The sequence below is a fragment of the Mustelus asterias genome, chromosome 3, assembly GCF_964213995.1.
Source record: "Mustelus asterias chromosome 3, sMusAst1.hap1.1, whole genome shotgun sequence".
NCBI lineage: Eukaryota > Metazoa > Chordata > Chondrichthyes > Carcharhiniformes > Triakidae > Mustelus > Mustelus asterias.
Genome location: NC_135803.1, coordinates 30,811,956 through 30,839,320, shown reverse-complemented (window position 1 = coordinate 30,839,320; position 27,365 = coordinate 30,811,956). Strand labels below are relative to the sequence as shown.

Below are 27,365 nucleotides of genomic sequence, written 5' to 3'. Positions count from 1 at the left end.
CATCAGGGGAGGGGGGTTCTGGCCCCCACCCCTGGGACCATCGGGGGGGGGGGGGTCTGGCCTCCACCCTTGGGACCATGGGGGGGGGGGGGAGAGGGCTGGTCTCCACCCTTGGGGGCCATCACGATGGGGGCCCCGGCCTGCCCTGGATCTGGCCTCCCCACCTCCCGGGGCCCCGGCGCCGGCTCCCTCTCTGGCGCCCTCCAGTTGTTGCCCTGCCGGCTGCAGCCTCTGAGCCCCGAGCCTTTACTTCCTGTTTTTGCCGGGGACTCGGGCTCTCCATTCTGTCCCTCCAGAGCTGTCTCTCTCCTTGTCCCTTTTTTTTTCGGTCTCCCGCGACCCCGGGGGGAGCTGATGGATTTCACGTAGTCGCCTCGAGTCGAGCGCCGCCATTTTATCCGCGCGCCCGGGCTCGAAGCGATTTATTATATTTTAATCCCCCCCCCCCCCCCCCCTCCTCCTCCTCCTCCTCCTCCCTGTTGTTTGTGTTTCTCTGGCTGGCTGGACCATGGCTGCCGCCTTCGAGCGGCCAACTTTCTGCTGCTGCCGCAAAGTTGTGACGGGCTCGAGTCACAAGAGCGAGAGTTGGAGTTCGTCCCGGGACGGCCCGGTCGACATCGCCTCCGCCTCCAACTTCCAGCGCTTCCACCTCCAGCATTTCCACCTGGAGCTGGACATCGACTTCCCCAGCCGGCAGATCCAGGCGCTGGAGGTGCTGGACCTGGTGTGCCTGCGAGCCGACACCCCCAGCCTGGTGCTGGACTCGCACCCGTCGCTGCTGCTCCGCTCCGTCAGCGCCAAGTGCCGGTGCAGCTCGGGCGACAGCAGCTGGCCCCTCGCCCACCGCCTCGACCCCTTCACCGACTATGGCTCCTCGCTGGTCATCAACCTCCCGGCTGCCATCAAGCCCCACAGCAACTTCCAGATCATCATCAGGTACACTACAGCCGAGGGGCCGGCGGTAAGTTCCTCAGCCAGCCAACTCCCTCAGGTGGAGATTTAAACTGCCAGCTCCAAAACTTCCGCCCACCCTCCCCAAACCCAAACTCAAACTCACTGTGTGGACTCTTGTCAGACTGCCTCCTCCAGCAGAAGGGAATGGGAGTACTCATCATTCATCTTTTTCCACAATGGATGGTACAGAGTTTAACCCTGTGGTGATCAGATCATGATGTGGAGATGCCGGCGTTGGACTGGGGTAAACACAGTAAGGAGTCTTAACAACACCAGGTTAAAGTCCAACAGGTTTATTTGGTAGCAAACGCCTCTAGCTTTGCTACCAAATAAACCTGTTGGACTTTAACCTGGTGTTGTTAGACTCCTTACTGTGATCAGATCACACAGTAGGATTGATGGGTTCATGTTTTCTCTATAATATTTTCTCTCTCTCTTTTTAAATCACAGTGTGCATTTGACTCACTTTGTATCTCTAGCTCACCAGTTTGCACTTTGGGGAGTCTGCACGTTCTCCCCGTGTCTGCGTGGGTTTCCTCCGATTTCCTCCCAGTCCAAAAGACATGCTGGTCAGGTGCATTGGCCATGCTAAATTCTCCCTCAGCGTACCAGAGCAGGCACCCTAGTGTGGCAAGTAGAGGATTTTCACAGTAACTTCATTGCAGTGATAATGTAAGCCGACTTGTGACACTGATAAATAAACTCTAAACTTTAAGTGCTGAAATCTCTATGGACCCTGCTCTGCCTCAGTCTGCAGGTGCTGCTGATGCATGTCCTAAACTGGATTCTCTTCTCTCATCACTGTCAGACCTGTTGAGATTTTCCAACATTTTCTGTTTTTTGTTTCTTGTCACTTAAAGTTTAAAGTTTTTTGAAAGTTTAAAAGTTTGTTTATTAGTGTCACAAATAGGCTTACATTAATACTGCAATGAAGTTACTGTGAAAATCCCCTGGTTGCCACACTCCAGTGCCTGTTCGGTTGCACTGAGGGAGAATTTAGCATAGCCAATGCACCTAACCTGCATGTCTTTCAGACTGTGGGAAGAAACCAGAGCATCCGGAGGAAACCTATGCAGACACGGGGAGAACGTGCAAACTCCACACAGACAGTCACCCAAGCCAGGAATCGAACCCGGGTCCCTGGTGCTGTGAGGCAGCAGTGCTAACCATCTGCCACCCAACTTTAGTTGAGTGACTTGGCAGTTTAGGAAGCCTCCGCTTTTAGTTTTGTAGTGAGGCTGAAATTCCATGGTCCATCGACTGAGTAAGTCAAAAACAGCAATGATAGAATAAGGGAATTGTCTTCTGCCCCAGCTATAACAAACTCTACATTGCCATTGATTTTTATGATATAAAATCTATAACTTACATTATGATGGAACTCTGCACTGGGATGCAGCGCACAAGAACCACTGAGATTTCACTTGTCCCAATTGTCATTGAACGAGATACAAGTTTGATGAATTATATCTGTGCATATGGTAGCTGATATACTAAATGGATGTATAACAACAAGTGCAAAACCAAATGCAAAATTTTATCACAACTGTCTGCCAGCTCTCTGAAAAAGTTAACCACTTTCCGCATTTTAACATTTTATTTTTCAGTTATCTACTTCCATTTTAAAAGTTTTATGGATTCTCCTTACAATGCTGACTGACTGCTGTTTTTGGCTTTTCACATCCTATATGTAAAACAACTTGCAACGTTTTTTGGTCCTTCAGCAATGATCTTGTATTTATGACCTCCAGTCACCGTCTCCTGGACTTTAAATATTCTTTTTCTTTACTTACTTTATCAAAGCTACTTTTCTTATTGAATATCACTGTCAAATATTCTCTTAACCTTTGCTATTCTGGTGAAATGAGCCTTTTAGATCCTTTATTTTCACAGTCTTGGTATCATCATAGTAAATCCCTCTTGTACTGTGTCCGAAGCCTTGACATCTTCTCTAAAGTGCAGGGCTTAGAACTTGGCAAAGAGATGAGACTATGGCTTTGTATAAGTTTAGCATTAATTTTATTGTATTCTCTACTCAATTTTAAGAATTTAGCATTCCAGAGATTTAACAAGCTCATCAACTTTGTCACTAAACTTTTAAAGACCTGCACCTGGGTAACTTATTTATTTGCAAACTCTGACTACATTTCCCCTGATTGAAGATGAACTTGCATAATGAGCTAATAATTTACCTTAAAGTACAATCAGTGTGCAAAATCCTCAATGAATATAGCAATTTTATAACTTTTTCAAGTCATGAATATTTCCCCTCTCCCAACTGTTGCTCTGTTGTTTTGATTTTCCTTTTCTCACTTTTGTGAACTGTGTTGGGGGGGAGGGGGGGAGATGGTTGGTCATGCAAGTTAAATATTTTGTTAGGAATTTTCCAAACACAGTTACCCTCATTCTTCCATATGTCTGGAATCTGGTGGGCAGGAAACCTACTTTTAGAACGCCAACGCCCCAGTGGCCAGTTACTAGGGGCATAACTTGCCATGCTGCCTCATTTTCTCCACATGTATCCATAGACTCTGCCACCATTGACATTCCTGCCAATCCAACACAAATTTATATTGTGGTCAGCACCATCAACTACTGACCACTGAACTCAGCTCCTTGGCTTGGCTTCCTTTGTGGTATACCCTGCCCAGTCAAACCTGCAAAGTCCTTCTCATTAACTTCTGGGATTTTGTGCCAAATTCAGAGAGCTGTCCCATAGATTAGTCAAGTGCCAGAATGATATGGTCACATTCACAGATCCTACCTTTCAGCCAATGTCTCAGAAGCCTCCATCGCCATCTCTTGGAATATCTTGTCCCACCTGGTCGATCTGAGGTGATGCGGCATTCTTGCTAATAAAGCCCTTGCCATCCATGAGCTTACTGTGGACAATCACATCGACATGTTAGTCTTTACAAGGACATGGTTGAGAGCAGCGTGTTAAGTGGGAGGACAGACACACCGACATCAGTGTCCTCTCACAAGGAGGCACCACAAGCATTGATGTCATGATCAACTGCCATCAGCTTCATTGGGTTGGACCTATAGTTTGGATGTCAGGTACCAAGCTCTAAAAAGCAGGTCACCTTCTCCCACTGTCAGGGCAGACACTCTCGGAGGAGGACAGAAGAAGCACTTCGAGGATGTGCTAAAAGCCAAAAGTGACATTAACTCCTGGGAGACCACTGATCGAACCTGATGGTGGCAGAGTCTATGGGAAGGATTTCAGCATTTTGAAACCCAGCAATGACAAAATGAAAAATAAAAATGAGCGTGGCAAAAAGAATGCACCATGACCCGAACTGATAACACACACCCCAAACTGGCCTCACACATCAGGATCTTTGGACTCATGGAAAACAATCATCCTTACTAGTAATAGATAGTTGAGGCCCTAGCACTGATCCTTGTGACACTCCACTAGTTACAGTGTGCCAACTTGAAAATGTCTCATTTAACCCTACTCTTTGCTTCCTGACTATTAACCAAACTTGCATCTATGCTAATGTACCCCCCAATTCCATGAGCCTTAACTTGCATATTGACCTTTCATATGACACCAAATCAAATGCCTTTTGGATATCCAAATATACTACACCTGGCTCCCTTTCATCCACTCTACTCATTACATGCTCAAAAAACGTTTAACGAATTTATCAGCACAATTTCCCTTTCGCAAAACTATCTTCACTTTGTTCAATCGTATTATGATTTTTAAGGTGCATTCTTAAGATTACCCTAATAATACATCTCAGTGGTTTTCCCATGATTGATGTCAGGCTAAGTGGCCTGTAGTTCCCTGTTTTCTCTCTCCCTCCTTTCTTGAGTAACACTGTTACATTTGCTAACTTCTAATCTGTTGGGACCATTCTGGAATCCAGATAATTTTGGAAAATACACCCAGTGGATCCACTATATGTCTTCGGCTATCTCTTTCAGAATTCTGTAGCCACCAGGCCCTGGAGTTCTGTCGTATTTTAGTCCCTTAAGTTTCTTTAACACTTTTTCTCTGCTCATATTAATGCCCTTAGGTCCCTCACTGCTATTCGCACCTTGGTCGCCCTCTACTTCTGGTATCTAATTTGTGGTTTCTACTATGATGACCAGCACAAAATATTTATTTAGTATCTCTCCCATTTCCTCATTCTCCACAATAATTTCTCTTGTCTCTGTCTTTAAAGGACCAATATTTGCTTCAGCAAATCTTTGCTTTACATACTGGTCATGATGTGGAGATGCCGGCGTTGGACTGGGGTAAACACAGTAAGAAGTCTCACAACACCAGGTTAAAGTCCAACAGGTTTATTACTACCAAATGTGGTACCAAATATGTGCTACCAAATAAACCTGTTGGACTTTAATCTGGTGTTGTGAGACTTCTCACTGTCTTTACATACTGGTAACAACTCTTAAAATCCGTTTTTATATTCCTGGCTAATTTATTTTCATTCTTTTTTTCCCCCATTTTGTTGATTTTTTTCATTATCTTTTGCCCACTCCTTACGCTTCTGTTCTTTTCAAAATTAAAAGCCTTTTCTTCTACTCGAGTATTATCCTTAATTACCCCTGTAATCCACAAATGGACCTTTCTTTTTAAGGTTTTATTTTTTAATGGAACATATTTTTGTTGTGAATTTTAAATCATTCCTTTAAATATTTCCTACTGTTTACTTGCTGTCACACTTCTGGTCTGATTACACAATTAACCGTGGCCATCTCTCCCTCAAATTCACGTGATATATAATTGGCTTTCTTTAAGTTTATGTTTCTTGCTTTAGACTCGAGTATGTCTCTTTCAACCATAATATTGCATTCAATTGTGTTAAAATCACTTTTTCCCAGCGGACTTTACGATGAAATTACTAATCCTGCCTGTACTAGATCTAAAGTAGCTTTTTCCTAGTTGGCTCCACAACTTATTGTTTGAGGAAATTATCACTAAAACATTCCACAAACTCATCTGCCAGACTACTTTACCAGTTTGAATTGTTCAGTCTATATGAAGATTGAAGTCCCTCGTGGTTAATACATTGCCTTTGGTACATACTCTAATCATTTCATGCTTAATGTCCTTCCTAATGGTACTATTAGTGGCCCTATAAACTACTCCCAGTGGTGCTTCCTGACCATTGAGATGAAGCCTTTAGCTTCACCTCAAATGATAATAGCTTTCTCTTCTTGGAAGATTGGTCGCAGAATTCTGGAAAGGAAAGAATGTAAGTGCCATTTTGATGCCCAGGAGATAAACTCCAGAATAAGGTGGATGTGACCCAGAGAGCGATGGGGGACATTGAGAGGAAAAGAAACTACTGGAGTCACTGAGCTAAATTTGGGTTTTGCCAGATGACAAACCAACTATTTTGCAGAGTAGTTTTCAAATGTTAATTTATCTGAGGTGACTGTTATCATATGAGACCATCAACTGTTTTTAATGTGAAAATCTGGAGCAAGTGGCTATTCGGCCTATTAGTTAAGTTGTCTCCAGATAATTCTTTCATTGTGGGCTGCCCATTAGCATGACCTTTCATGGCTATATTTAAGCATTCCAGTGCTTTCTTGGCTTAAATCCTGCCTTTGGACCCGTGATAAACTTGAGCTTGTTCATAAATCAACAATCCATATCCTAACCCATACCAAGGTCCATTCACCAATCACACCTGTGCTCACAGGCCTACAGTGGCTTCTTTTCTGGCAATATCTTGGTTTTAAAGTATTCACCCTTGTTTTCAAATCCCTCCATTGCCTCATTCTTTCCAATCTCAATGATCTCCTCCAACTCTACAACCCTCTGAGATCTCTGTGCTCCTCCAATTTTGGCATGCCAGATTTTAGTTTCACCACCATTGGTGGCAATGCCCGTGCCCCCAGCTGCCTATATTCCTAAACCTTTCCATATCTCTATCTCTCTCTTTAAGACATTCTGGGGTGGCATGGTGGCGCAGTGGTTAGCATTGCTACCTCACAGCGCCAGGGACCCAGGTTCAATTCCGGCCTCGGGTCACTGTCTGTGTGGAGTTTGCACGTTCTTCCCATGTCTGCGTGGGTTTCCTCCGGGTGCTCCGGTTTCCTCCCACAGTCCAAAGATGTGCGGGTTGATTGGCCATGCTAAATTGACCCTAGTATCAGAGGGATTAGCAGGGTAAATGTGTGATGTTAGGAAAATTGGGCCTAGGTGGGATGTGGTTGGCACAGACTCGATGGGCCAAATGGCCTCCTGTACTGTAAAGATTCTATTCTATTCTAAGATTCCTTAAAACTTACCTCTTTGACCAAGCTTTTGGTCACCTGTCCTAATATTTTGTTATGTGATTCTGTATGGGGTTTTGTCTGATAGTGCTCTTGTGAACTCGCTTGGAATGTTTTACTGTATTAAGATACTCTACATTTGCAAATTGTTGATGTAAAACTGTTTGAATAAATGTTATAAAACGTAATGCGTAACATTCAGTAATATCACAAAAACAAGATATTAAAAATGCTGGAAATTTGAAACAAAAATGGAAGATACTTGAAATACCCAGCAAACTACATGTGGAGAGGCTTAATGTTTCAGGCCAATGACCCTTCATCAGAATTGAATGCTGTTACTTGACTTGACACAAGCTTAAAGACTAGAAAATGGTTTACATCGTAAAAAGTTATAATTTTAGTCGTAAATATATTATCGACCTGATTTTAACCCATCAGAGAAACTCCAGTTTACCCTTGGGCCAATTTGTTATATATGTTTTCTCAGCTCTGTTGTTCCCTACAGCTTGTTATATAGCTGAGATTTACATGTTTGCTGCTGAAGTGGCACCCCCAGTGTCACATGAATTATTAATCAGAGGCATCAGCGTTTCATGCTGGTTGTTTTGTCTATGTCCTCATTAACAATGAGGTAAAGAGTGAGTCCATTACAAGTCACTTTAGATAAGAGGCCACAGGACCAAACCATTTTGCAATAGCTGCATAGATTTTTAAACTGTTTTTGCTGTTGTCTTCCAAAGCAACACGTATGTTTGCTGCATCAATTGGAATATTTCTGTTGGTTGACTAATGACATGATAGACAGTTCAAGGGCGAAAAAACTGTAAGATGCAGAACACAAGGGGAAACATACCATCTTTCAAAAGCAGAAGCAACATTGACATAAAATGATGGATTCCAAGTCTAGCTCTCTGGCTAGCACCAACTGAAGTTTGATTGTCGGAGAATTTAAAAATCAAAACCAAGATTAAGACTGATCTTCCTACATAATCAAGCAATTCTCACAAAAAGACCCAATAATTTAAAGCACCCTGTTTTGTTTTCTTTTTCACACAGATTTGGTGGTTGGATCCAGAATTAACAAGTGGAAATTCCAAACCATTCCTTTTTACACACGGTCACTCGGTGTGTAATAGATCCTTCTTTCCCTGCTTTGATACACCTGCTGTCAAGAGTACTTACTCCGCTACAGTTATGGTAGGAAGCTGCTGTTGAAATCACTTTAATTGTTAATACATGCTGTTTTGTACGAGTGAAACCACTGTTAATGCTGTAGGGGCTCAAGTTGATAATAGGTAAGTTTGTTTGCCATTTGATAGTTTCCAACTGTGTCGAGAGAAAAACTCTACTCTTGTCTAAACCTGGTGCATCCTAGCACTTTGGTTCAGATTATATGGTGGTTGTGAATGTTTGCAATGGTATATGGGGTGGTCCAGCTGCAAAGGCTGTGATTTTTCTCCGTCACGTAGATTGCAACTTTTTTCTGGATGAAGGATATTGATCCGGTAATACTGCTGTTAATTGTTTTTTGGTTCTGAAGCTGTTCTGTCTGATCATTTTTATTGCAAGTTTTGTAGACTGACGACAGAATCTGTGCAGTTAGCAGTACTGACATTTATCAAAAGCACAGTTTACAAAACTGAGGAAGTTACATTGGCATTGTTGCATTTGATTAGGTGTCACCTCAAAGGTTACCACACAAGATAAAAGCACATGGTGTAATGTAATGTATTCGCATGGGTAAAGGATTGGTTAGCTAACAGGAAACAGTATTTTTCAGATAGACAAGCTGTAACTAATTGAATTCAGTGCTGGATCCTCAACTATTTACAATGCACATCAATGACTTGGATGAATGAACACAAATATAGGTAGGAAAGTCAGTTGTCAAGGGGAGGCAGAGAGTCAGTAAAGGGATATAGACAGCGTCAGTAAGTGGGCAAATGTTTGGCAGCTGGAGAGTAAAGTAAATTGTCCATTTTAGCAGGAAGAATAGAAAAACAGTATACTTTTTTAATGGAATGAGATTGTTGAACTCTGGTCCAGAAGCAGGTACATGCATCACTAAAAGTTAGTATGCAGGTGCAGTAAGTGATTTGGTATTTATTGCAAGCTGAATTGAATATAAAAGTGGGGAAGTTTTATTGCTGTTATACAGTGTCTTGGTGAGACTACATCTGGAGTACTGTGTTCAGTTCTGTGCTCACCATCCTGACTTGGAAATATATCGCTGTTCCTTCATTGTCGCTGGGTCAAAATGCTGGAACTCCCTCCCTCACAGCACTGTGGGTGCACCTACACCAAATGGATTGCAGTAGTTCAAGAAGTGGAGGTAGTTCAAGAAGGCAGCCAAGCACCATCTTCTCAAGAACGATTAGAGGTGGGCAATAAATGCTGGCCTGGCCATTGACTCCCACATCCCATGAATGAATTTAAAAAATTGGTCTCCTTATTTGAAAAAAGATATAATTGCTTTAGATTGTTCAGAGCAGGTTCACTTGACTCATTTCTGGGAAGAAGGGCTTATTTTATGAAGAAAGACTGAACAGCTTAAGCCTCTTCCCATTGAAGTTAAGACGAATGAGCAGGAATCTTATTGAAATATACAATTCCTTGAGGGGACTGGATAGGGTGGATACCAGGAGGATGTTTCCTCTTTTAGAGGAAACTAGAACTCTGGGACATAGCTTAAGAATAAAAAATCCACCACATAAGGCAGAGATGAGAATTGTTTTTCTCTGGAGGGGTCATTAGAGTGTGGAATTCTCTTCCCCAGAAGGTAGTGGAGGCTGGCTCTTTAAATTTATTTGAGGATTTTGATAGGCAAGGGAATCAAAGGTTACACGGGAGACAGGAAAGTGGAGCTGTGACCACAACCAGAATAGCCGTGATCTTATTGAATGGTGGAGCAGGCTCAAAGTGCTGAATGGCCTACTCCTGCTTCTCAGTCCTATGTTCCTGTGTGTTACATTTTGTTTTAATGCAGCTGTACTGTACTGCCCCTCAGAATTACTATTGATTCAAAACATGAGGATGGTATTCACTGGAATTCAGAAGAGTAAGAGGGGATTATAAACTTATAAAATTCTTACAGGACTGGACAGGGTAGATTCAGAAATAATGTTCCTGATAGTGCGGCAGTCCAGAACTAGGGGTCAAAGTTTGAGGATAAAGGGTAAACCTTTTAGAACTGAGGTGAGAAATTTTGACACCCAGAGAGTGGTGAATGTCTGGAATTCACTACCACAGAAAGTAGTTGAGGCCAAAATATTATCTGATTTCAAGAATAATTTAGACACAGCTCTTGGGGCTCAAGGGATCAAGGGATATGGGGGTAAGAGGGATCAGGATATTGAATTTGATGATCAGCCATGATTATAATGCAAGGCAGAGCAGGCTCGAAGGGCCAAATGGCCTATTCTTGCTTCTTGTTTCTACGTTTCTACATCAAACATCACTATGATCGTAAATGACTGAAATTTGCTTTTGAAGTTTGCTTAAAGGGGTGAGAATTCAAACTTCCAATTGGTAGATTTGAAGCTATTCTGAGGTTGCAAACTAATTTTTTTCCTACTTTTTAGGAAGGCAATGTTGATATCATGCAGGAGCCTGAATATTTTTCAGTTTTCTTTAACCCTGCTGTTGGCAGAATATTTTAACTGGCAATAATTATATCAACTAGCACAGTAGAATAGCCAAAGCTATTTTGAAGATGTCAGACAAGTAGTAACAGGAGAAATCTTATTTTTTATGAGTTCATGAGATGTGGGCATCGCTGGCTGGGCCAGCATTTATTACCCATCCTTAATTGCCTTTCAACTGAATCATTTACTAGGCCATTTCAGAGGGCATTTAAGAGTCAACCATATTGCCGTGGATTTGGAGGCACATGTAGGCCAGACCAGGTAAGGATGTCCGATTTCTTTCCCTGAAGGAAATTAGTGAACCAGGTAGGTTTTTATGACAATCGTCAATGGTTTCATGGTCATCAGTAGACTTTTAATTCCAGATTTTTATTGAATTTAGACTTCATTATCTGCCATGATGGATTCGATCCTGAGGCCCTGGAATTTCTATTCCGGTGACAATACCACTAAGCCATTGCCTTCCCAGTGGAATTGACAGATAAGTACAGTCACAGAGAGTAGTTTTGAGGTAGCAGGAGAGATAACAAAGTGGAGAGTTTTAAGGACAGAATTCCCAAGTATGGGGATTCTCCCATCAGGGATCAAGAGGGAGGGTGAAGCAAAATGAAGTCCAAAGCAGGGAAAATGGACATGGTATGCAATAGCACACAGGGCTGAAGGTGGCTGCATAGGAATGGGAAGAGTGAAACTGTGGAAGACTAAGGGTGACAACTTCAATTCAAAGTTGAGCGATGGAGATATGCGATAGTTTGTCAGAATTGGGTATAATCAACAACTAGAACTTGGTGCAAAATTAGATTTGGACAATGGACTTTTGGGCGAGTTGAAATCTTTATAGGTTAGAGCTTGAGTACAGTGGAGTAATCAGGCCTGGGAATGAGGAAATAGTAAATCAGGATTTTTGAAAAGTCTTAGATAAGTAGTCTTATTTCAAGCTCAGGCTAGGGTCAAACAGGACACTGATGAGATTGTGCAGAGTTGTTCTTGAATAGGATGGCTTAAATCTTGCTGTATTTAATGTTGTAGATAGTTCTGGTTCATTGTTACCCCATATATTCACAGGTGGGATGATGGCATGCTACTATTATCTAGATTTTCCATAGCAAAATTTGCAAACATTTTCAAGTAACAGGACAGGGAATATATTGCTTTAGTGAAGAAATTGTCTTGGAACATTGTATTATATATCTGGCCCCTCCAATGATAACATTGACATTATACGTTGTGTGTGTCTTGCAGTTAACCTTTTTCAATATTCTCTACTTGTCCCTACCCTCCAATATTGAAGACAAGCTCAGGAAATATGCCAACAAATAACATAACCTCACAGCTGTTGTCTTGCCTGAATGTATGAAAAGCTTTATTCACAGCACTTGTGCTGAGTGGTTACCGTTGCAACTTTGGAAGTTTGACATCTGCTGTCCACTTTGGAGCTGTGAGCATTCAGATTATCATGGGTGAATTGTTTTATAGGTGAATATCCATTTACCAAATTAGGCAGCAGGAAACCTTCTGATGATTCACACTGTTTATTGTGATACGATAGTTCAGTTACAAATACTAAGTTCCACCCTTCCCTTCCGGATCCTCATCCTGGCATGAAGCAATCGCCTTCTGGGGAAAAGCCCAGCTCTTACGTACAGGCTTTACTATCAATTCACTCTGAAGCATGACTTGGTTTACCCTTAAAGGGACCTGCATTTCTAGAATTGTCATGCATCTTATGCAGTTTAATTTTGGACCTCATAGATTTGCTGTTCCACAGCCAAGAGGTGCCGCTCACAGGAGACTATACCTGAACACAGGGCATACAGGCAGACGATAAACCTCTTTAACATGTCAGAACGCCAGTTGGATGCTCAGGGTGTCTCATCAGGTGATGGCATAACATACAGATGCCAAATGGACGTGGTCGCTATGCTCTACTAGAGGCTAAATAAATCACTACTGTCCTCAACCTCTTTGCCTTTGGCTGTTCCCAGAGTTCAGCTGGAGACATATGTAGCACCGAGCAGTCGGCAACCCACAAATGCATAAGGCAGGTGACTGGCGGTTTGTTTGCCAGGGCAGGAAACTATGTTAATTTTGCCACTGATGGTGCCAGTCAGAATGCACAGGCACTTGAATTTACATCTCTAGGTGGCTTTCCACAGATGCAGAACAAAACTGACTGCATACATGTGGCATTAAGGCACTTCCAGATCACCCAGCAGTGTTCCTCAACCGCAAGGGCTTCCATGCCATCAATATACTGATGTGCAACCACAAAAAGGTGTTTATGCCGGTGTGCACAAGATCCCCAGACAGTTGCCATGATGATTTTCTTCTGTGGCAGCCCATCTTCCGAGATTTCCTCGCGCCTCAAACAGACTTGACTGACTGACTGCTTGGAGATGAGGGATATTCATGACTGATGACACCTGTGAGGAACCTCACCAAACAGACCCAACAGCAAAACATTGAAGGCCAAATGATCGTCAGATGCACCATTTGAGCATCAACATACTGAAGGTGTGCTTCAGATCTGAAGGCATTCTTCAATTTGTACGAACAAGATGCAAACACTGAGCCTTTTCAGAAGATCCTGAGGAGGAGAAAGCACAAAGAAAAGCAACCAAGGCACCAGCCCCCCCCCCCCCCCCCCCCAAGCTTTTGTCTTGACTTTTATTTGCCGGGCATCAACCAAATAATATTTGTGTGGCTCCAAAGTTAAACAAAAATGTAACATTCAGACACACTGTAACACACCCATGTGTGTACCCTTGTGCAATGACAAATATTTACTCTTCCTCGCACTTCTACATGGTGCAATCCCTGTTGATTCCGCAGGGGTAGGCCGTTCAGATCCCTGCTCTGACTGCCCAGATAATCCTGGTTGACTTCCTCTTGAGTTTTGGAGTCTGGAAATACCCCAAAGACTGCTCCAACTCTGTCTGTGCAGGGGCAGACTTAGCCATTGGAACATGAGGCGGCATATTGGAGTATGGCTGGAGGGAGGGGGAGAATGAGTGAGAAGTGGAAATGCTTCAAGATTAATCCATACTTCCATGTCCCTTTTCACCACCATCCCTCTGATCTACCCACACTTTCTGCTAACAAAGAACTCATGAGAACTTTGCCGCAGATCAGTAGGGCACTGAATGGCCAAGGATAGGGTGTTTATTTATCTTATTAAAAGGGACATTCATAGATTGCAAGCCATTGATGAGAGCTTGCATGCATTAGTTTGATTTTTCACACTTGATGCTCCATACAATCGTAAAGGCCTGTGACATACCACACATGTTTGCAACACATTTCTCCAATCCCTCTGCAACCATGTGGCTGGAACATCTATCGGTATGTCGCACATCCTTTACTGCTGCTCCACATGTGTGGACTTCATTCAGCCTCTGCATTCAGTTGAGCAAAGCTTTGAGCACCCTGCAGCTTCTGATATGCACCCTTCCTTATTGCTCTTGTCTCCACCGGTTCCTTACGTGACGTTTAAGTGATCAGGTGAAAACCCAATAATCTACCCTGTCAGTCCCACAAAGTGTGAGTATTTGAGCTGGTGCATGGTCTGTGTGAATCTCTGCATGAAGTTAGTGATCGCCTCTGAGGAGTCATCCTCATTCTCGGCACAGGCTCCGACAGGAATCTTGAAGGCCCTGTGGGGAGATTAGAGACATGAATTTGAACTGTCAGGAATTTGTGATTGCTGTACACATGATCATATTTCACTTGCTGCTGATATCAAGCCATGAAAGTGACTTTTTGTGCCACGTGGCTGTTTGATGTTTAGTTCTGACCCATCTCTGATTGCCAAACACTGATTTTGCTGATGTCCATCTCTGCAGCTCTTAGTTGCGAAATAGCTGGAATTCTGTTCATCTGTCCTTCCTTCACATACCCTGCAAGGAGGGAAAGAAGAGTAAAATGACTGAGAGTAATAATGAGCTGAACAGATGGATGGAGAGGGTGTCTATGAGGAAGAGGCCTGGCTTTGCATAAAGATGGGGGTGAGTGTCAGTGGTGGATGGACTGATGGGGATGTGAGCAAGTGCATGGATAGAGATGGGTAGGTGCTCCCGCAGGGTAAGTTGGTGTGAGGTATAACCTTGGAGCATGTGCGCTCTGTTCTGTCATTTCCTTGTGTGCTGCTCTCAACTCTAGAATCTGCTGCCAAGTGTTGATAATTAACTGGAGGGCACTGACATGCTTTACAATATTAAACTGACAGGGCAGGAGAGCACAGATACATCTAGCACTAAAATAAAGTCTTTCTCATCCTTATATATGAGCCTCAGTTTGGGTTGGTAACTGGTGCCTTGGACAGTACGGATGAGGGAAGCGGTAACTGGCACTTGTTGCTTATACCCTTTCTAATTCTGTGAGGATTATCGGGCTCAAATCCAGGAGGCTCTGAATGTTGAGAGAGCACAGATTTCCCACCCTGTTTCTGTCTTGCCAGTTGAGCATTGGGTTGGCACACATTGGAATGGCCATACATCAGTCCAATTTTCTTGAGCTACTTTCTGGCCTGAAATCTTAGATCTCTGAAGGAATGAAAAAGCAAATGAGTTTCTTATTCTGGAAAGTTCCAAACACTTAGTTGGAGCATTTAAAAACTGTTGAATGTATTATCCTTTCCTGTACTAATTTCTTTCAAGCCAAAAATAATTAATCATACAAATCAAATTGTTGCGTATTTCTATCCTGTTCCTCTCCACAGCCTTCGCAGCTTGGTTCAACTAACTTGTCCAAGCTCTGTTGCTGCTTCAATACCTACACTTCTATTTTAGCCATATTTTAAATGTTGCATTTCAACTTTGCTAAAAATCAGCGAGATCTGACTAAGTAAAAACCTAAATTTATATTTTGCGTCACTTATTCTCTGATGAGTTTTAGAAGCCGAGGCTGGGATTCTCCCAAAAAAATTCTCAGTTCCCAATTCGTGTGAAAATGGGATCAGAAATCCTACCAATTTTTTTTTGTGTGATTGTCAGAATGAATCTCCGGCACTGCACTGATTTCCGGCCCGGAGCTGATTACTCTCAAAGTCTTGGTCCCGGAGATGCACGGAGGCCATGGCGACCAGCAGGAAGCCCGCAAAATGGCCTCCGCTGATGTCCCCTGGCCCGTTGCGCTGCTAGAGCAGCACAGCGGGCTGGGAGAATTGCCCTCCAGTTCTTAATCGTCAAGTTGTTTCAAACTGTTACAAACACTGGTACGTGGGTGAGCACAGCTTTTTAGAGAGTTCTTGCACTAAAAAGTAAAGAGAATATGACAGATTGCAACAAAATGGGAGAAGGAAAGACACAAAACAGACCCGAAAAGAAAAGGCACAAACAGTGGCAGAGAAATACAACAAAGAGGGAGGAGAGTTAAAACGAATAGGAGAGAATTTTTTTCCAGTAAAGTAAGCGGTAACAGCTTTGAAAAAATATTAAACTGCATGAAAATGAACTAACCTAGGAACAAGAAGAGACAGAATAAGAGAAGAAAAGAGGCTAGCCTTGCTGAAAGATTAAAAGTGAAATGCCAATCAAAAACTGGTTTGGATCATTCAAGGAAAGAATTAGCCAGAGGTCTGGGCCAGAGGTCTGGGATAAAAATAAATTTTACTGGTGGCCCCTGCTCCTCTCTAGTCTCCAAATCTTCTCTCTTCCCTCCCCTTCTTTCCCCTGCTCCAGTTTCTTTATGCCTCCCCCTCCCTCTCTGTGCCCTTGCTTCTCTTCTGCCTTTTGCTTTCCTCAAGCGGTGCTGCTATTTGAAGTGACTGCTTGCATACTGTGGGCAGGATTTCTTGTTTCTCCTATCTATCATATGCAGTGGTTGGATTGACTTCAAATAGCAGCAGCACATGATGTTTGGTATATATATATGACAATGTGATGAGCTCATGTTGCTGCCATCCACGGAGGGCAATGCAATGCTGGGTTTAAAGATCAAACAGATGATAAACAGGTACGAAAGAATGCACTCCAAGCATGTGACATCGGAATTCACCCTGGCAAATGCCACAAGCACAATAACCTTGACATCAGCCTATGATTGGGAACTTTCCTCACACTTTAGGGTATCTACAATATTGTCAACACCGTGCGGTGGAATACACTATAATCAGCGACATTTTATAATGTGGAACATCCAAGTCTGTCAACTTAGACTTCATGTTTGGAGAACACTGCCACTATAATTAAAATATTATCTGCGTACAGGAAAACATGAGCTCTTATTCTCCATTATTTAACTCATTTGAATTGGAATGCTGCCTGCCTTTAATGGAAGCTGATGATTCCAGTTATAAGATGCTTAATCTTCATCTTCACAGTGATAAAAATCTGTTATCACAGTGAATAAATCTCATGTCTTTTTAAAATATTGTTCTCTGCTTTGTGTAGCAAACAATCCAGTTCAGAAATGTAATTTCTTTGTGAAAACAAGTACTGTTAGTTCCATGCCGGAACTAAGCTGAAGATGCAGAAAGTGTGGTACATTCAAGTTCATAGAGACATTGAAATTACACCGTGTAATACTAGTGTACAAACATATGACGGGTTCATCTAGACTCTCTATCCATTCACATTTCAAATGGAATAATGTCAATGCCAGAATAACAATATTTCAAACTAATACATTAAGTTTTCCTCCATTAGTATCTCAGTCTAATTTCATGGTCATATCGTTGAAGAAACATTGAGAATGTGATAGTGTGCATTTTGTAATAGAATTGTTCGTCACTTGCATTATTTCAGTTGCCATTTCAATCCCCCAGCTCCTGACCAAATGGTTGCTAAATTTGCTGATGACACATAGATAGGAAAGTAAATTGTGAAGGGGACATTAGGAGGCTATAAAGGAACATAGGTTGAGAGAGTGGGCAAATGGAGTTTAATATAGGCAAATGTGAAACTGTCCATTTTGGCAGGAAGAATAAAAGAAAATACTTATTAGTGAGAGATTGCAAAGCTCTGAAGTGCAGAGTGTCCTAGTACATGAATCACAGGTATTAGAAAAGCTAATAGAATGTTATCATTTATTGTGAGGAGAGTTGATTACAGAAATAGGGTGTTTATGCTTCAATTATACAGTGCATTGGTGAGAATTGTGCACAGTATCAGTTTCCTTGTTTAAGGAAAGATGCAAGTATGTTGAGCAGTTCAGAGAAGGTTTACTAGACTAATGCCAGGAATTGGCGTGTTGACATATGAGGAAAGGCTGGAACAGTTAAGTTTGTATCCATTAGAATTTAAAAGAATACAAGGCAATTTGATCAAAACTTATAAGATCCTGAGGGGTATCGACAGGGTGGATGTGGGGTGGATGTTTCCTCTTATCAGAGGATCTAGAACTAGGGGTCACTGTTTAAAAATAAGGGGTTGTTCATTTAAGACATAGATGAGGAGACATTTTTTTCTGTGAGGGTCGTGAGTCTCTGGATCTCTCTTCCTTTGGAAGCAGAGTCTTTGAATATTTTTACAGCTGAGGTAGATGGATTCTTGATTGACAAGTGGGTGAAAGGCTATTGGGGGTAGGCAGGAATGTGGGGTTGAAATTACAATCGGGTCAACCATGACCTTACTGAATAGTGGAGCAGGCTCGAGGGGCTGAGTGGCTACTCCTGCTCCTAATTTGTATGTTTGTATGAAATGATTTAATTGTAAAAGATGACCTATTATTTCAAGTTGACCTGTTGGCCTATTGGGAAAGTTATATTCTAACAAAAAGGTTACAATGGATTAATGATATTTAAAAACTTTACGTTAGTTGATGGTATAGATGTATTCATCTCTCTAGTATCAAGTCATCTTTAGCATGTGTTCCTCTCATTTTGAAGCTGCTGTCTTCCCGTTCCAGTGGAGGAAAGACAGTGGCCCAGATATTTATTGGGGGAGGGTGAGAGGGAATGCCCTGGAGTTCTAACTCAATAATGTGCATGTCTTTTTATAAGAAATGGAAGCCAGTCTGATTTACGTGGGGCAGAGGCCGGGGCATTGAGTTTAAAAATTGGCAAGTCGTGTTGCAGCTTTATAGAACCTTAGGCCGCACTTGGAATATAGTGTTCAATTCTGGTCGCCACACTACCAGAAGGATGTGGAGGCTTTGGAGAGGGTACAGAAAAGATTTACTAGGGTGTTGCCTGGTATGGAGGGCAAGGTTGGAGAAACTTGATTTGTTCACACTGGAATGATGGAGTTTGAGGAGCGACCTGATAGAAGTCTACAAGATTATGAGGGTCATGAACAGAGTGGATAGCCAGAAGCTTTTTCCCAGGGTGGAAGAATCAACTACTAGGGGGCGTAGGTTTGAGGTGCGAGCGGCAAGGTTTAAAGGAGATGTACGAGGCAAGTTTTTTACACAGAGGGTGGTGGGTGTCTGGAACCTGCTGCCGGGGGAGGTAGTGGAACAGATACGATGGTGACTTTTAAGGGGCGTCTGGCCAAATACATGAATAGGATGGGAATGGAGGGATTTGGTCCCTGGAAGGGTAGGGGGTTTTAGTTCAGTCTAGCAGCATGGTCGGTACAGGCTTGGAGGGCCGAAGAGCCTGTTCCTGTGCTGCAATTTTCTTTGTTCTTTGAGATTTTGGAGAAAGCTTGGGGGCAGAAGCTAGAGGGGGAAATATATGGGGTCAGTGATGGATTTTAGGGGCATCAGAGGCAGTTCAAGGGGAGCGATGGAAGGTCTAGGAGAGATTGAGGCAGGATTTTTGTAGCGAGATCGAAGAGAAAGATCAGGAGTCTGGGGCATTTGATGAACATGGGGTTGATGTCATGGGACAGTAAAATTGCTCGTCCTTTTCTTTTATTCATTTGTGGGACTTGGGCGTCGCTGGCTGGCCAGCATTTATTGCCCATCCCTACTTGCCCAAGGACAGTTGAGAATCAATCACAGCGCTGTGGCTCTGGAGTCACATGTAGGCAAGACCAGTTAAGGATGACAGATTTCCTTCCCCAAAGTGCATTAGTGAACCAGATGGGTTTTTCTGACAATTGACAATGGTTTCATGGTCATCAGTAGATTCTTAATTCCAGATTTTTTTTAATTATTGAGTTCAAATTCCACCATCTGCCGTGGCGGGATTTGAACCCGGGTCCCCAGAACATTAGTTTATGGATTAATAGTCTCCACTAGACCATCACTTCCCCACACACTGCTGAAAAAATGTTTACTTCCTTCATTCAGCTGTCCTCGCATTCCTTTAACTGTTGAGTACCCTGATGTCTCCAGAATCCCGGTTGGCCAGCTTTAAGTATGAAATAAAGATCCTCAAAATAAATTCAACTAAATTAATCAGACGTGACCTGCCATTCACAATTACACAATGACTCTCATAGATCAGCTGATATTTGTCCAAGTGCTTATTTCTGATGATAGATTCCAGTAACTTGCCCACAATTGTGAAACTGACAGGGCTGCAATTACTTGGTTTCTTTCTCCCTCCCTCTCTTATAGAATGGATTGACATTTGCAATTTTCCAATCCAGGGACATGATTCATGAATCTAGAATGTTGAAAAATTATGACTAATGCATGTGCAATTTCTAGTTTAGTTTTTTTTTAATTCCCTGGGGTGGAAGCCATCACATCCTGGAGTTTATCTATTTTACATCCGATTATTTTCCCAATTTCCATTTTTAAATCCACTGAGTTCTGCCTCTTGATCTATTGCACCAGTGCTATTTTGTTCTCTTCCTTTATTGTGGTACTTATTTAGCAAGTTTGCCACTTCCTTACTTTCCAGAAAAGTTTTGCCTGGATCCGTCTTTGGCCAGCAAACATTGATCTACCCTCTGCTCTGGCGAAGGTCATCGAGACTCAACGTTGGCTCTATTCTCTCTCCACAGATGCTGTCAGACCTGCTGAGATTTTCCAGCATTTTCTGTTTTTGTTTCCAATTCCAGCATGCGCGGTATTTTGCCTTTTACTTAACCTTTGCTGTTAGCTTTGCTCTCTCTTGCAAATTTTCTTTTTGTATTAATTCTTTGCCCTCTTGTTACAAATATGCTGAAATAACAAGTAGGAAAAGGCCAGCAGATCCATCAAACCTGCTGGACAGGGCCTGTCATGCCCGAGGTGGCTCTTTGATTGGGCTATCCAATTATTCCCAATCTCTTACTCTTTCCCAATAGCATTGCAATTTTTTCCTTCTTTCTGAAAGCCAGCATGGATTTGTTAAAGGCAAGTCAGATTCAACTAACTTGATTGAAGAGGGCTGATGATGGTGATCTGGTTGATGTAGTACATAGACTTCCAATTCCCCTTTAGTAAAAGGCTTGTTAGCAAAGTTAAATCCCATGGGATAAAAGGCAGCATGGATCTGAAGTTAGTTGAGTGAAAGTTAGTTGAGTGACAGAAAACAGAGTAATGATAAATGTTTGTTTTTTGGATTACAAACATACATACGAAGCAGGAGCAGAACTAGGCCATTTGGCCCCTCCAACTTGCTCTGCCATTCATCAAAATCGTGGCTGATTTGTTTGTGTTTCTAATTCCACATTCACATCTAACCCCAATTACGTTAAGATTATTGTTAAGCAAGGGAATCAATTTACCTCCACCTTAAAAAATATTCAATGACTCCGTCTTCACTGCCTTCTGAGGCAGAGTTCCAATGTTAGAAAACCCTCATTGAGAATTTCTCCTCATCTCTGTCCTAAAAGGGTGACCCCTAATTTTAAAACAGTGTCCCCCTATTCTGGACTCACCCACAAGGAGAAACATCCTTTCTGCATCCACCTTGTTAAAGACCATTCAGGACCTTACATACTCCAATCAAGTCACTCCTCACTCTTCTAAACTCCAGGGGAACTAAGCCCAGCCTGGCCAACCTATCCTCATAAGATAGCCCCCCTCATTCTAGGTATCAATCTCATAAGTCTCCTCTGAATTGTCTCCAATGCATTTATATCATTTGTTAAATAAGGAGACCAAAACTGCACATAGTATTTGAGATGTGGTCTCATCAATGCCCTGTACGACTAAAGCATAACATCCTTACTTTAATGTTCAATTTCTCTTATAATGAAGGATAGCATTCCATTAGCCTTCTTAATTACATGTTGCAGCTGAATACAAATTTTTTGTGACTCATGCCCTAGAACGCCAAAATCCCCCTGCAGCTCTGAATTCTGAGATGTTATGCAATCCTGTTCAAAACATCGCGAGATGTTCTGTGATCCTGTTCAAAAGAAAAATAGGATGTTCTGTTCGTAGCGCGCATTTTGTAGATGGTGGTATGACAAAACAGCTTTCTCAACTCAGATGTCATAGCCAGCATGAGACAGGAAAGCTTAGTATTGCCTGGTACAATTCAAGTTATGTGCACTTTATGAAAGGAAAAGATAATAAGGTGTATTTTAAAATGTACAGTAAATCCCATTTAGTTTGTGATTGCAGCTTGCCTGGTCAGTGGGTCGTGAGGGGCGGCCATTTAGTAGAAGTGGGTCACCAGGAAAAAAAGTTTGAAAATCTTTGCACTGTAGGCATAGAGTCAGATTCCATATGTACAGCAATGACTTCCAGCTCTGCCTCACAATAGCCTCACCCCACCAAATGCCATTATACTGTCAGAGACAGTTTGCCCAACATCAAGTCATGGATGAATTACAGTTTGCTCCAGTTAAACATGAATCAGATTGATGCCATCATTTTCTACTCTCAGCACAAGTTCACTATCTTTACCATGACATCTACTGAGGCAATTTTAACCTACCTTACATGTTGAAAAAAACAGGGGATCAGGCAGAATACCAGTTTTACTTCCTGTACAATATTATTCTCCATCAGTTCAGTGAAGAATCCAGCTAACGTAATGCAAAACCATGATGGCACCTGATCCCATTGCTTACTGTCTGGTGAGTTCAGTTAAAACTGTCCCCGCATGTCTCTGAAGTATTTTCCGATATTTTTGTACAACGGAAGCATTAGTAAATAAATGTTATTTTTAAGTTAAAAACAATACTGGAGTGCACAGCTAATGGAAAATGAAAGTTAACGCTTCAGAGTTAATACTCTGGTTATAGCCTTCATAAGAACTGGCTGAGCATATTTCGAGTACTTATGATCTTTTATCTCCTCATTAAGCTGAACGGTTATTAGAAAGTGCATGATTTCTAACAATATGTCTCTGTACTGGACCTGAGCCAAGGGCAACCTGTTTTGCTCCCTTAGCGAAACCCTGCAGGCTGAACCTTATTTGGAAATGAGCCAGTGTAAGTTGTGTACTGTCTGACAGTATTTCAATCTGTTCTGTTCAGTGCCCATTTACAGTTCAAAAGATGCAGCAAATGACTAATTTGCTTCTCTGATCCATGGAGTAATATTGTATTTGCTGTGGCTGAGCATTTATCACGGATGGATGTTCTTTGTTATAATATTCTCTGTGTATTTTTTAAGTTGCAGCTAAAACAAATACACTGATTAAAACAAAATTAAGGTGGAAATTATGTCAATAATCTCAAATTCCTCTATCACAAGTTCCTCTGAGTAGTGTCCTAGGCCCAACCATCTTCTGCTGCTTCATCAATGACTTCCATCAGAAGGTTGGAAGTGGGGATGTTCACTGATGCTTGCACAATGTTCAGCACATTTGTGACTCAGATAATGAAGCAGTCCATGTACAAATGCAGCAAGACCTAGACAATATCCACACTTGGACTGACAATTGGCAAGTGACATTCGTACCATACAAGTCAATGACCATCATCAACAAGAGAGAATCTTAACCATCGACCCTTGGTTGATGGTATTAGCAATGCTACATCCCCCATTATCAACAGCCTGGTGATCAGAAACTGAACTGGATGGACAAGCCGCATAAATACTGTGGCTACAAGAGCAGGTCAGAGGCTAGGAATCCTGCGGCGAGTAACTCATCTCCTGACTCCCGAATGCCTGTCCACCATCTACATGGCACAAGTCAGGAGTGCGATGGTATACTCTCCACTTACCTAGTTGATTGCAGCTCCCAAAATACTCAAGAAGCTTGACACCATCCAGGACAAAGGCCACTTGATTGGCACCCAATCCACAAACATTTATTCCCTCCACCACTGATGTACAGTGGCAGCAGTTTGTACCATCTACAAGATACAGTGCAGCAGCTCAGCTTAGACAGCACCTTCCAAACTCTCTCATCTAAAAGGACGAGGGCAGCAGTCAAATGTGAACACCACCCCCTGCAACTTCCCCTCCTAGTCACTCACCGTCCTGACTTGGAAATGTATCGCCGTTCACTGATGCTGAATCAAAATCCTGGAACTCCCTCCCTAACTGTGGGTGTACCTACGTCACATGGACTGCAGTAGTTCAAGAAGATAGCCCACCATCAGCTTCTCATGGGCAGTAAATGCTGGCCTAGCCAGTGACGCCTATCTCCCATAAATGAAAAAGAAAATGCTCAGGAACATAGTATAGGGCCATATGGCCATTCAGTTTCCTAACCCGCCTTCAGGATAACAATTCTTTCACTCCCAGTGAACCAGGATATGTCCAACTTCACCTTAGAATGTTTTAATGTGGGGGTCGGTTAGCTCAGTTGGCTAGATGTCTGGTATGTGGGTCCAGAATAATACTAATAGTGCGAATCATGCTCCAATGTAAGTAGACTTGAGGGATACCTGCCTACTCGCCTTGCCCCTGAGAGTAGAAGGCAATGGCAAATTGTCACTGACAAAAACTGCCAAGAAAGCGATTCAGGATCAACAGACAATGAGTCTAGGGTGTGCCTGGATAAGATGCTCTTTTGGAGAGTCGGTGCAGACCCGATGGGCCAAATGGCCACCTCCTGAACTGTAGGGATTATATGGTTCTATGGTTAAAATCACTTAGAAGATCAGCCGTGATCTAGTTGAATGGTGGAGCAGGCCCAAGGGACCAAATGACTCGCACCTGCTCCTATAATTTCCAACATTCATGGACAAGTATGGTTTTAAACAAAGATACGTACAATATATGCACTAAGAATTTGGCTCACACAGACTGGCATCTGAGTGTTGCAGGGTACGAAGCACTGACCCCACCTTTCACTTCATAAATCCCTCAAATAATGGGGTAGGCATCAGCAGAAATGAAATTCAAGTGGCTTCTATCATGGGCAACCGATCTGTCGCACCGGTTTTACCCCCAGGGCAAAGAGTTCAAAAACAATCCCATCGTCTTTGAAGTTGCATCTCCAACTTATTGGCCACCAAAGAAATAAGCTCTCTTTCACTTGCAGCAGTCTGGCATGTTTTATCAACAACTAACTATGCCTAGTGTAACTGGTAGAAGTCTAGAGTAAAAGATCCAGCAATAGAAAATTGTGAAGTCAGCACTGCAGTCTGAGCCAATTGCTTGCTCTCGAAAAGCAGTAAATACAACTGGCCTAAAATGGTATGTCCTTGATTCAAATGAAGCCTGTTTCAAACACTGCCAGTGCTCACTTAAAAAGAGCGCAGGGAAAATGAAGAGTGTTACAGCTGAAAATGTGGAGTTTTTAATGGATTAACATTTTCTTTGGGAGGGCAGTAATGAGGCCAGCAGAGGCACATGTACCATGGCCTCAAAAACTTAAAAACAATTTCTCCAATGGACTCAGATGTATGGCATCAAGTATACATATGTCTACTTGCTTGATTCTTGCACTTGTGGCAGTGAGTGGACCTTTTCCCAATTGTAATGTCTTTTAGTTTGCTATGTCAAATGTTCCTTTGCTTCACAATGCCTAAATATATTTGTTCATAGTGTGTGGCTCTTTATTATGCCTGTTCTGGTGGCCGACATTGTTCGGTTTGTGCTCTGGTTTTGGCATGTTTCCATAATTTAGAACATTGATTAAAGAGAGTCTGTTCTTGCTACTTTTTCTAGGTTTTTTATTTATGCTGGCCCACTGCTTTACTAAATTGCTTGTGCATCTTGCTTTTCTAGGCTCCTTGACTTTGTAAAAACTATAGTGTCAGAAAGCAAATCATTTTCATATGTCCTGGTTTGTTTCTTAGGTTCCACCGGGTATTAAAGTGCTAATGAGTGCAACTCGGAGCACATTTGATGAGCAAAAGAACATATACCGATTCCAGATGGAGTATCCAGTTCCTGCTTACCTGTTAGCACTTGTAGCTGGAGATCTAATTTCTGCAGATATTGGTCCACGGTAAGCACTTTTGTGACAGTAAGCGGATATTAATATCCTATCCCTAATTGCCAAGGCATATATCTAAATCTAATCCCTTCTCCCATATCTGCTGCTGATCAAAATATATAAACTCTGAAACAGTTGAATTTATTGAATCAACATTGCTCTTTACAATGTTAAGCTGGCAGTCTCCCTCGTTTTATTTAATTTCCTGAGGGATGGGAATAACCATTGATAAAATCTCCCAAAAAGAAAAAAATCTTCCTGCTCCAAAGCAATCAAACAAAACTCTCGGGCCTAAGCCACTGGTGCAGGAGAAAATGGCTAGTGCTGCTAGGTGCAATTTGCAGTATTTTTAGAAGAATTTCTAGATGATGCAATGTATTTTGGTTTGGTGAAATCAGCTTTGCTCTTTAGGCCAGTCAATGGAGTTTAAATTGAGCCATGCGGTGCCCCTTTCTTTGGAAGGATGCATATGTGCACACTTCTGATTGGATGTGCACCATACGTCATTTTGGGAAAGAACAAACAATAAGTTCCTTCACACAAAGGGTGGTCACCTTTGGATGTCTTCTTCTAACAGCAATTGATGCTAGATCTGTTAGTTTTAAAACTGCCATAGGCAGATTTTTTGTTAGCCAAATGTATTAAGAAGTATCAGCAAAGGTAGGTATGTGGAGTTGTCACAAATTGGTCATGATGTCATTCAACGTTGGAACAGGTTTGAGGAGCTGAATGGCCTGCTCCTGTTCCTATGTCCTTATGTCCATGCTACATCTTTGATTTTTCCGAGGCAACTGATGCTGGCTGTCTCAAAACATTTGCATTATTTTTAAAGGCAGGAATTAAATTCGTATGATTGTCAGCATTCTTATTTCCAAGAGCTCTGACATCCAGACCCTTGTCCTGATATCCAATCTCTCTCCAGTGCCCCCAATCCTCGCACCACTCGCTGGTCCTTGGATGCTTTCAGTGAAGCCAGTTCCTGACATCATATTTCAAACTCTACAATTGTCTCTAAGGCCAACAAACCCTGCCCTTCCTTGCTAGATTGTAGCCTCAGTGGCCTGCATGGATTGCAGCCTCAGTGACTACCAATCTCTGTTTTCCCCCCATCTCCAATTGCAAATCCGTAGTCCACCTGAATTTCCACCCTATCTGACCACTTCCTGGCCGTCTTCGAACACGTAGTTCCCTCATTATAGTGGGGTTCCTTACCCAGAGGTCCCCCTTTGATAGATAAAAAAACACAATTTGTGTAGAGGGTGCCAACAGGTCTAATGAGAGATGTTCAAAAGTACTTCCACCCCATGAGTGGCATTAGGAGAAATATGATAGCACATGGGCTGGTCTTCTTATCAAACTCAGAATAGGATTGTATGTATAGATATTAGTCTTACAATGAAGTGTCAGTC

At 42.3% G+C, this 27,365-nt stretch overlaps 1 protein-coding gene across 1 annotated transcript in view; it reads left to right on the top strand.

Moving 5' to 3' along the window:
- The first annotated feature begins 429 nt into the window (after positions 1 to 429).
- The window catches only part of rnpepl1 (arginyl aminopeptidase like 1), a 54,617-nt gene continuing 27,681 nt past the window's right edge, over positions 430 to 27,365 (top strand). Inside the window, exons 1-3 of the mRNA XM_078206927.1 lie at positions 430 to 961; positions 8,260 to 8,400; positions 25,817 to 25,968. Of these exons, the coding sequence (XP_078063053.1) occupies positions 509 to 961; positions 8,260 to 8,400; positions 25,817 to 25,968 (746 nt within the window). The 5' untranslated portion in view covers positions 430 to 508. The remainder of the gene's footprint in view (positions 962 to 8,259; positions 8,401 to 25,816; positions 25,969 to 27,365) is intronic.